Genomic DNA, 12,141 nt, shown 5'->3' with positions numbered 1-12,141 from the left:
ATTCATGCCTATTATTTATCTTTTTTTTTTGGGGGGGAGGGTTGCTCTTTATAGGAATAATAATTCAAAGCCTAAGTCCTTGTAAACGTCTCCCCTTTATTAAGATTTGACCTCTTTCTTCGAGGTTAGGCAAAACCTTTTTTTTCTTTTCCTTTTGTCTTATTATCCGTAAAATTACGAGGCTAGATCAAGGTAGCTGGTTGCCAGTTTTCACGGTTTTTTGCACAACCCAATGCTAAAACAATTTGCAAAACACAACCCAATGCTAAAACAATTTGCACAACCCAATGCTAAAACAATTTACAAAGGGCAGGGAGGCATCGCTAATCATCAAACCATAATGCTTTTGCCTTCACAGATACCAGGACGCGATTGAATAGTTACCCAAATATTCAAGTGTCATTCACTTATATATATATATATATATATATATATATATATATATATATATATATATATATATATATATATATAGATATATACACAGAAGGGGCACATTGTATTCTATGTACTTGCTGCACTACTACTAAAAATAAAAACACATTTATGTAATGTAACGCAATCAACGTTTAAACAAAACGACAAAAAAAACACACACACAAAAACACCCAACATCATCGATCACTAAAAAACAAAAGTCATCATACTCACATGTTGTTGCACCATAATAACAGAAATAACAAATAACGTAAACAGATGTAACTCTCCTTCTTCCTTCTGTCTCTTTCCATTTTTTCCCTCTCGCTTTTTTTTAACTGTCCCACTCTATTTCATTAAGAAAAAAAATAGACACATATGAATATGCATGAAATAAATGTCAACATGTTCTATTTTCTCCCAAAAGGTGGGATGCTGATAAGCCTTGGGTTCCTCCACCTGCTCCTTGTTTATAAGAAGAAGTTGGAAGCCAAGGAGGCGTTGTTAGAGGCGAAGGAGGATTCCTACGACAGGTGGGTGTGGTAATAAATATATACGTCTCTTTTCATTAGAGTTAATTAAATATGTCCCTCTAATAATGATGTATATATATATATTGTTTGCATTGTGTTTTTACGTTGCATGGAACCAGTGGTTATTCAACATCGGGACCAACGGCTTTACGTGACTTCCGAACCACGTCCAGAGTGCACTTCTATCACCAGAAATACACATCTCTCACACCTCAATGGAATACCCGAGAATTGAACTCGCGGCCAACGAGGTGGCACGCCAACACCATTCCGACCACGCACTGAGGCGCTTTTATATATATATATATATATATATATATATATATATATATATATATATATATATATATATTATATATGTATATATATATAATATATATATATATATATATATATATATATATATATATATATATATATATATATATATATATATATATATATATATATATAATTAATAACTCGACCACATTTAAACAATATGGTTCCTAACGTTATATTAGATACCATCCAGACTTTTCCTATGATATTATTTTTTAAGGAAGAACTATGACTTCCGAAATATAAAAAGAAATAAATTGAATGAACAAACGTTAGTAATAATTGATCATTCACAATCACAAACCCTAAGTTCAATCATACGAAAAGCTCATGATTGAAATGTGATTAAAAACTTGTGAATTAAGATATAAAATTCGTCTTTGTTATATCAAATCGTGAGTAAAGCATCGAACACTAATGAAAAAAAATTGCATAACCCGTCCCCGGGAAAAAAGTAGACAAGATATATATATAAAGAAAGGACATATAAACCAATAAACTGCCTTAAAATAAATCGTTCCCCGCTAGAAAAATACCTCGGAAATATGGCATCAATCACTCATTCAAGAAAAAAATATTTACCAAAAATACCTGTAATTCATAAAACGCCGACTGACACCCTAATCATGAATGTAAGTTTTTAATCTAATCAAAGCAGCATATTTTGGATGATAGGAAAAAAAAACATTTCCTTTGAGCGTTTCGTTGGTTTTTAAAGGAAAAAAATAACGTTTCCTTTTTTCCCGCCATGTCCACCTTTAATTGCATTCATGGCGACTTCAAAAGGAGATGAATATCAGGGGGAAATTTATCTCGTTCATTTTTACTTGATCTAACGGCGAATGATGAGAAACTCTTATCTAAACAATATCTTATTAAACAGGGTCAGGGTAAGTCAAGTATATATAAACCTCCTGACGCCTTTTAAAAATACATACAATGAATAAGCACACATTCACGCATACACAACTCCTTGTATATATATATATATATATATATATATATATATATATATATACATCATACCAGATTGTAACTACTAACTTATTACCTAGTTAGTCATAAACCTCTACATATATATCTACAATCCACTTAGTTCAACAGTTATATAGGGCTAATACTGACTCATTCTATTATCCACTAGTGCTGCCCCTCATTCACTCAGCTATCCACATATGAATCTATTTATTCCCCCAAACGATCTCTTTGTGTTTATCTACTTCAGTCTCCTGTCCACCATCTCATATACTCTTTTCCTTTCCATCCCAACAGCCGATACGAAGAGGAAGTGGAATCTTCTCCGGTGGAGATCAACACAGAAGCCGCCGACCAAGACAGTTCGTCAGCCCACGACTACGTGCTACAAGTGTAGCCCCCCCAGATAATATTAGCCCTCCCAAAAAAAGTGTAGCCACCCTTCGAGTCACTCCCAAGTGTTAGCCCCTCTGAAAGTGTAGCTCTTCCGAGAGAGTGGCTTGATTATTATTATTATTATCAATTATTATTATTATTATTATTATTATTATTATTATTATTATGGAACAAGGGAAAATGGTTATAAATCCTAGCGAGGAAATTGTAACACATTACAGATAACAACAAATAATCAAATATAAACACATCATTATACAAATAATCTGAAACTACAGTGTCATTGCCAAAGAAAAATCTCGAGTCTTGGAAGAAACCGAGCGCAAGCGCGCTACAAAAGGTATCCAATTTGGAGAACACTGAGTACGAAACATCCAATGGATATCCACTTCGAGGTACGAATTCGTTAGGGAAAGTCAATCATTTGATCGTCTTTCCAAAACAGACGCGATGCATCAAACTCTAGCAATTCAACGGTAAAAAAAAGCATTAATATTAAAATAAAAAATATATGGCTTACCCTTTCAATAGGTAAAATAAGGCTTATCCTTTCTTCATTGTCAATATTATTGCAGTTCACGTTTCTTATCAAGAACAAGAGAAGAGAGAAGGGCATAGAGTACCATTCCTCTCCCAGAAGAAAGAAAGATGTGAAAGATGGTCGAAATACATTCATGCAACAACGCCCAAAGCAGGACTGGGAACATGTAAATAGATATGGATTTCAAAAATTCAAAATGACTTTATAAAACCTGCGGTCAGCAGTCTTATTATCCTGATTTTAATCTCCTTGCACGAAATAAAGAGAGAATTCGAAGCATACAACATATTGTAGTTGCCTTTCCAACGAGGAACGAGGATTTGCGAGGAAGAGAGAGGAGAGAGAGAGACGAGAGAGGAGAGAGAGAGAGAGAGAGGCGCGTTCAATTAGCGTATAACCTCAACGTTAACCGCCCCTTAATTAATCTTGCCACACTGGAACCAATTGGTTGTGAAAATCCATTTAACCCATTTTCTGACTGCAATCAGATTTCAGTTATTCCAACCCAATGTCAAATCTGCGCAGATTTCACTATGCTGAATAATAAATACTTGCAAAGAAAATTTTGACAATATGGATTTTTTTTTGTCAGAGAGAGAGAGAGAGAGAGAGAGAGAGAGAGAGAGAGAGAGAGAGAGAGAGAGTCCATATCTTACGACTTCATTAACTAATGCTTATATTAGTGTCATTAATTACCATCTGAGAGGATGGTATCTACTTGGTAAATCATAATGCACCCAACAAATTCAACAGGACCTAGCACAATTATAGTTGATTCACACCAACTGTGCATTTGATGTCTAGGCCAGTCCCTCACGACGCTCTTGATTGGCTGTTGATAAGCCAATCGCAGGCTGGAAACTCTCAGTCTCTATCGAGAGTTCACATGGGTAGGTTCTATGTTCCACCTCTCCTGAGGTATCCGTCTTTCAGGAGAGGTGGAACATACATCCTTCCTGTGTGAACTCTCTCTAGAGACAGAGTTTCCAGCCCTGTGATTGGCTTATCAACAGCCAATCAGAAGCGTCGTAAGGGACTGTCCTCGAAATCAAATGTTGATGTGAATCTACTATAGTATAAGACAACACGTATCGAAATCTGCAGTTAGGTATAATAATAAAATAGAATACAGAATTTAGGCCAAAGGCCAGGCGCTGGGACCTATGAGGACATTCAACGATTCAACGCTGAAAGAAAAACCGAGAGTAAAAGGTTACAAAGGTGTAACAGGAGGAGACCGTCGCGTCGCAGCTGCGCTATGAAACAATTGTTAGAAGAGGGTGGAAAGTAAGATGGAAGAACGAATATGAATGGAGTTACGGTAAAAGGAATGAAAGGGGTTGCAGTCAGGGGCTGAAGGGACGCTGCATAGATTTTGTTTTGTTTGTTTGTATGGTGTTTTTTACGTTGCATGGAACCAGTGGTTATTCAGCAACGGGACCAACAGCTTGACGTGACTTCCGAACCACGTCGAGAGTGAACTTCTATCACCAGAAATACACATCTCTCACTCCTCAATGGAATGGCCGAGAATCGAATCGAACCCGCGACCACCGAGGTGAGAAGCAAACACCAAACCAACCACGCCACTGAGGCGCATACAACATTAGGTAATGCCTACAGTGCACCGCCCGCGAGTTGCACTGACGGCACTATCCCCCTACGAGGGCGATTAATATAACACACCAGGTATCGAAATCTGCAGTACCCTCGATTTAGTTATTGTGAACATCATTCGTGGAGAAATTAGGGCATAATAAAATTCATATAACATATAATTAGAAATAAGTAAACAAACAATATTATCTTTTAAATTATTCATAACACCAATTAAGCGACGGAACTTGATCCGAATCCTTTATGTGGTCACTTATGAATAGCTAAAAAAAATCTCATTTATCATGACTCAAAAACCATGACGATATTTTTAACAAGATCTCAGAAGGTAAAAGAACAAATGGCAAATCATTTAATAAAAACAAGTGATCATGGTATCAAAATCATACTAAGGCAAATGATGGTTGTAAGTAACTGGTAAAAGATTAATAATAATAATAATAATAATAATAATTAATAATAATAATAATAATAATAATAATAATAATAATAATAATAATAATAATAATATGTTGGTTAAAGATCCTCGTTTAGGCAAATACTGTTAAAGAGAATGGCAGAATTAAGCGAGTTGATTGCAAGAAAAATCGAAAAAACAATATACAAAATTATCTATCTTAATTCTGCCATTCTTTTTAACAATATAATAATAATAATAATAATAATAATAATAATAATAATAATATAATAATATCTAAATAAGTTATTATATTAATAAGACCCCCAGCTATCCATATTTATTCAGGAATGACTACAGTTTTCAGAGGAATGTTTCTCACCGGAAAAGTTCAGGCAGTTCATCTCTTTACCTCTGATAAATAGCAGTAGATATTTCAGTGACTCTTGATCAGGATTTCTCTGTGTTATTATTATTAAAAGAATAAAGTTATACCATTTCTTGCAGTTGATTTCATTCTCCTAAAACGAGTAATATCTATTTCATTCTCCTAATTGAGTAACGATTGTTTCATTCTCCTTATTTGAAACAGTTTTTTTATGTGTGTCCAACAAAAGATGCAGAGAGAGAGAGAGAGAGAGAGAGAGAGAGAGAGAGAGAGAGAGAGAGAGAGAGAGAGAGAGAGGAGAGGTGCGGTTAAGTTGACAACAGAAGAAAAAGCAGCTTTGCCTTTTATATATCTCAATGGAATACTTTCGACTGCAAACATTTCTAAAATATATTTTGATGAATAAGACTTAAAACTAGAAAATCACACAACTGATAACCTTTGTACCCTCTCCTTAGAGCCGTAATACCAATAACTTTTGTTATGAAAAGAGAATGTAAAGCATCTGAACAAAGGAATATTGATGGCGGAAAAGAATTTAAAAAAAAAGAAAACTTATTTTAGTAAACGTCTCTTCCAAGCTATAAAAGCAGGAAATAAATAAATAAATACACATATAATCGTAGAGAGAGAGAGAGAGAGAGAGAGAGAGAGAGAGAGAGAGAGAGAGAGAGAGAAAATCCACAATTTTATTTCCTGCGTTGTAGCCATAATCCGTCACCAGTAACTGACAGCATGATCGATGATGCTACTGTCAACTAATGATGAGGTTATTCCGAGACACATGAATCCGTCACTGGCGCGAGACGTCGCTGAAATTCGCAGATTAAAAGGCGCACTGCGCAATACGATGTGTTTTGCGTCAGCTTGAGTCTGTGTGTGTGAATGGGCGTAGATCAGTATACACAGAGGTACAGCGTATAGCATCAGCTACAGTTAATATTCTTACAATGAATTTGTATGCATGTTTGCATATGTTTTTGCATGCATGAATACACAGTTTGATTGTATTTATATGACTACATATTTCGTGCATAAGGAAATGCATTTTGCAAAAACACACATACATATAGGTATACATTATATATACATATATATATAGGCTACACATACACACTGAAAGCACAATCACCTGCAAGAAACATATTAAAAGAGCAACATGCTCTACTACATTACTTAGTTCTATGTAGCAAGAACAGTGCCCTCTCAGGTACGGGACCTACTGGTCACCAATGACCTTCGGTATACACATCCCATCATAATGACCTATCTGGAATTCAACCAAGCCATTTTTATTTATTTATTTATTAATTTTTTACCGTACCACACTGACAATCAAACAGAACCCAACGAAGTGAGACAGATGTGAAATCGACGCTACCACGGACCTTCTGCCAACAGCTGGGTTTTAGGCAAAGAAAGAATTGAAAACAGCTTAGGTGTTGCAACTAAAAGACCTTAATCTGCAGCATGTAACAGATGACCTGAAAACACGCTTTTCTGCGCTTAGCAGAATAGTTTTCCATGAGGATTATAAACAAATAACTTCTCCCACCTAAGGATACACAAAATGTTGACAACAGAAACCAACATGGCCCATTAATGAGTTTATTCTATAATTTCTGAGATATTAAGAGGTGAGGTTACAAGGTTACAAAAACAGAACAATTCGTTATGTTACAGCTACAGGTTTCCTTTTGTGAAAAAAAACCTTCTCCCTGTATTTGTTTGTTTGTATGGCGTTTTTACGTTGCATGGAACCAGTGGTTATTCAGCAACGGGACCAACGGCTTTACGTGACTCCCGAGCCACGTCGAGAGTGAACTTCTATCACCAGAAATATACATCTCTAATCCCTCAGTGGAATGCCGAGAATCGAACTCGTGGCTACCGAGGTGGCAGGCCAAGACCAAGCCGACCACGCCACTGAGGCGCTTTCTCCCTGTATTCAACCGGTCAATAATTTGCTCCACAAGACTGAAAAGAAATATTCTAAGTTCTAAAGAGCGCATTTCAAGGATTGCCAGCTGTCAGGTTAAATCAAGAGTAGCCAACGAAGAAAGCAATCAGCCATTAAACTATTACACACTATAGCCGTGACCTTAGAGCCAAAGACCCGTACACATCTTACACAGAGAGGCAGCTCTCTCCTGAATGGCTCTTCAGGGACGTCAATAACGGATGGGTAACATTACTATAAGGAAAACCACTTATTTGGAATAGCTGAAGGTAAGACTGGGGAGAATAATACGGATTAAACATTACCATTACCACACAAGTCAGTAGTGACAGTATTATCATACTATAATGGGCGTAATGTCTGTCCGTATGTCTGTCATTCAATTACGGCCAAACGGCTGGTCAGATGGGCATGAAACTTGGCAGGGTCATGGTGGGGATCCCTAAGATGGTTTGTAATGGGGTTTCATCCAACCTAACCCCCTGCTTTGTAGGGGGTGGGGGTGAGAAGGGATTCCCTGAAAGGGAGCTGTTTCTGGCCGTGAAACGAGACTGGTTATGACCGTAGACTTAGTTACTTTACGATTTTTCATAAATAATTTCTGTACAACTTCCCCGGAGAAAGTCGCGAATATTTCAGCTCGGACACAATAGAAGCTGAAAATTATCATCAATATCCGCAAGTTTTTTGATAACGCATGTATAAAAATCGCCCTTATTTTAATATTGCTGAGCAAATAGTACATATAAATTTTTCACTTCTGCACCCGTATTTTATCACCCATCGTAGATGGGTCAGTTTGCTAGTATTATTAAGAACGCGTTATCACTGTTAGCCTGTATGACAAGCTTGTGATGAAATCCAGTCTCAATACAATTATGACATTCGACGTAATAAAGATAGTGGAAATTCTGGCATAAAGTCGGATGTTCATGAGAAACGACGCTTGGAATTGTTACAAGATGGAAAACAGATAACGCTGACTATACAAAAACGCTGAACATCCACTGAACAGTTTACAAATACAATACAATATAAGGATTTGCTTGAGAGAGAGAGAGAGAGTGAGCGAGAGAGAGAGAGAGAGAGAGAGAGAGAGAGAGAATTTCACATCTGAAACAACACCATTAAGTCATTAAGCGTTCGTTACTTTTCCTAACAGTACAGAAAAGTGAGGAAGTAAAACTAAGAGAGAGAGAGAGAGAGAGAGAGAGAGAGAGAGAGAGAGAGAGAGAGAGAGAATGTTACACTTACAACAAACACCAATAAAGTCATTCATTACTACCCCCACCAACAAAGGAAAACTAAGAAAAGGAAAAATTCGAAGCCGCTGCATCCAGACTTGTGGAGTCATTCCACTAAATCCTTCGCGGAAAGTAAAACTTCATTTTCTTCGAATGAAATTTTTGCTGTGGTGGAACTGCAGAGGCTCCCGGAGGAACAGTACCACAACTGCGCACTGGCTTCCAGCATCAGATGGGAGGGGTAGGAAGGAAGGAAGGAAGGAAGGAAGAGGAGACGCCGAGAATAGCGCGGGTGAATGGGAGAAGGAAATATACCAGAAAGAGAGCGGAAGGCTAAACACAGACATTTACAGACGACAGTCATACGAGTTCCTCGTTCACTCTGTCTTTCTTCTGCGATGCTAATAATAATCAAATTTTAAACTAATCTTCATAAATCAGCTTACCTAGAACACTAGAGCAACAGGTAAGCGATAACGGATGAGTAAAACGTCTTAGTTAAACAACGTAATCAACTCAACGCCTAAATATACGAGTATATTCATTGTAAAATCAATGTTTATCATCATGACATTATTCCGAGAAATGTGCAATACCATTCTTTACCTTCCTACTCCCAAACTCATTCAAATAAACAATAAATAAATAAAACCCTTACGAAACTCTACGGACTAAGCCAAACAAAACTTAAATAAACAACACTTGCCAAGAAAGTAATAGTCATTACTATTTAACAGTGTTCGTGCTCGGGGAATGAAAATGAAACTTTTGCCAGCCTTCACAGCTCCACCTATCGATGCTGGACCATTACAGTAACATTCTCTCTCTCTCTCTCACCAAGGATATTTCACATTGTAACAAATTAACATACAATTACAGTAAAAATCTGTATGTGTCTGGCCGCCCCTTTCTTTCCACTGCCACAGACATTGAACGTTTTAAAGTTAGTGACCCTGACCCATGCGACGCCAAAAGACCCTTAAGTCAGTCAAAGCCTTAGTGAATGATCCCCAGAGTACTTCTGTTTATAAATAAATAAAATAAGGGTTATTCTTTATTTTGGTGTTGGTGTTTGAGAATATTTTCCCTTTTATGGACAAAATATGTTATAATGTATTGGTGAAATGAGTTATTGTTATAGATTAAAAACCACTGTTTTCTGCAAACTAAATGTAAATATGGTATTACAACAAATGTAATGTTTTGTCAATAAAGTATATAATAAATATAACCGATGAGGCCCAGACGGTAGTAATATTGAGACGATTTCATTCGCGTTATTTACATAAATATTCAGGTTAAAATGCGGCTTCATTCATCCGAAGCGTTGAAATTCTGGGACCTTCCGCTAAGGTGGCATTTTCCCATCATCAGCAGAGCGCAATAAAATAAACATGCAATTCGTTTACATTGCAAGAATGCAATTAACCCAAATGATACAGCTGATGAGAGAGAGAGAGAGAGAGAGAGAGAGAGAGAGAGAGGAGAGAGAGAGAGATGCTTTTAGTACATTTTCACCTACGTTATAACAATGTACATAGATTGCAGTAACGACAGGGCTGCTTGCGAAAAAAAGTCGCCCAGACATGTAAACATGAAGGAAAGCTCGTTTGTCGAACGCCAGAGTAATGTTAATAAGGCTATAGAATTGCCAGATAAATATATAAAAATAAAACCTCCTTGAGAAGCAATATTAATAGCAGTCTATTTAATTAGGGAAAACGTTGTCTTGTCATAGTAATTAATGGATTTTTTCTATTTCACCCTTTCCTTAGAACTAGGTTTCTCCTACAGATGACAATTAGAAAACCTCTCTCTCTCTCTCTCTCTCTCTCTCTCTCTCTCTCTCTCTCTCTCTCTCTCTCTCTCTACCGTCATATTATCTGAATAAACGCATAAATTACATCATCGTTTTCTATCTTCTCTGATGATGTTTTGATAAAATTCAGCGTAAAAAATGATCGATTAAAATCAAAACAAACGGCCCTGCCAATGCGCTCAAATACCAATGCCATTACGAAGGTTGAATATAATTAATAATTATAATCTCTCTCTCTCTCCTTAAGCGAAAAATCCACACTAATGAAGAAAATGGCAGCCGGAACTGCATTCGAATCCCGGGGGGAAGAAATCCCTCGTGGTTCATTAACACTATAACGAACGAGGAAACCTGACCTTAATCATCCCAAGTGTTTCATTTCCGAAGCTTTCCACTAAAGACGGAATTTTCTCCCCAAATTTACCAGCAGCGAACGATAACATAAACAAGCATTTCATTATGGTTGCAAGAATGCAATTAACCCTGAAGAGAGAGAGAGAGAGAGAGAGAGAGAGAAGGGAGAGAGCAGAGAGAGAGAGAGAGAGAGAGAGAGAGAGAGAGAGAGAGAGAGGAAGTAAGCGTAAAAGCTGAAAATTGCTTATACATATCAAGCGAGAGCTGTAAAACAGGAAAGCGAGAGATTAAATCTCTGGGTAAAGAGCGCACATAAATACCCACGGAGATGCATTTCACGTGTTTTTATGTACTTGAGCCTGCTTTATATATATATATATATATATATATATATATATATATATATATATATATATATATACACTTGTGTATAGAGTATATAGAGTATATATATATATAAATACATGAACGAATTTATATCACATCATCGTGATCTATTAAAAGCATCGTGCAATAAATGTTTTTTTTTTAATTATTCATAATGCATGCTATTTTCAAACAAGAGAGATCATTTACTTGATTAAAAATCTTCCACAGAATAAAATTATTATCATCATTATATATTATAAATACTACCGGCGTACGTACACAATGAAAAATGACGGTTATAATAACAAACTAAATGTTGCAAATATTATACCGTAAACATTCTGGAAAGGAGGGAAAGCTGAAAACCCTATCTTAACATCCACGGCCGCCTCCAACCCCCCACAATTATGCAATGCATCAAACCATGATATGAGAACAAAGACAACTAATAAAAAATGGAATATTAACTTTCCGATGGACACGGACGTACGGGGGAAAACATCTGAATGAGTTCATTAAAAAAAACAAATTGAACTTCAATATTTAGAAACAATAATCCATTGTTTTTATGTGTTTAACAGATATAATGAAACACACACAAAAGTTATTTTCCATCAGATACGCGTGATTTTAATACACGTGTCCAGGTCCTACTGCTGTATGTATTACATAGGTATGTGTTTAAGGGTGGTAATGTCCCTTAATCTCGTATGAAAACAGACCTTGTGTAATCACTCTTGCGCTGCAGATGAAACTGCCCACTCGCCTTTCCTACTTTATATTCTATTGACTTTTCTAGATTGGTTTTCC

General features: G+C 36.4%; 1 protein-coding gene across 4 annotated transcripts in view; it reads left to right on the top strand.

Annotated features, from left to right (window-relative positions):
- Positions 1 to 12,141, top strand: part of LOC135203614 (uncharacterized) — a 383,148-nt gene that overhangs the window by 349,548 nt on the left and 21,459 nt on the right. For 3 of the 4 annotated variants that reach the window (XR_010311973.1, XR_010311974.1, XR_010311975.1), the window contains 2 exons: positions 845 to 950; positions 2,544 to 2,982. Coding sequence is in view for 1 of the 4 variants with exons in the window: in XM_064233443.1 (XP_064089513.1) it covers positions 845 to 950; positions 2,544 to 2,643 (206 nt within the window). In the remaining 3 variants the exon portion in view is untranslated. Of the gene's footprint in view, positions 1 to 844; positions 951 to 2,543; positions 3,476 to 12,141 lie in introns of those variants that run through there. The other variant, XM_064233443.1, reaches the window with a different exon arrangement.

This window comes from Macrobrachium nipponense, chromosome 36 (assembly GCF_015104395.2).
Source record: "Macrobrachium nipponense isolate FS-2020 chromosome 36, ASM1510439v2, whole genome shotgun sequence".
Lineage (NCBI taxonomy): Eukaryota > Metazoa > Arthropoda > Malacostraca > Decapoda > Palaemonidae > Macrobrachium > Macrobrachium nipponense.
The sequence above is the reverse complement of the archived record's forward strand: the minus strand, read 5'-3'. Positions and strand labels throughout refer to the sequence as shown.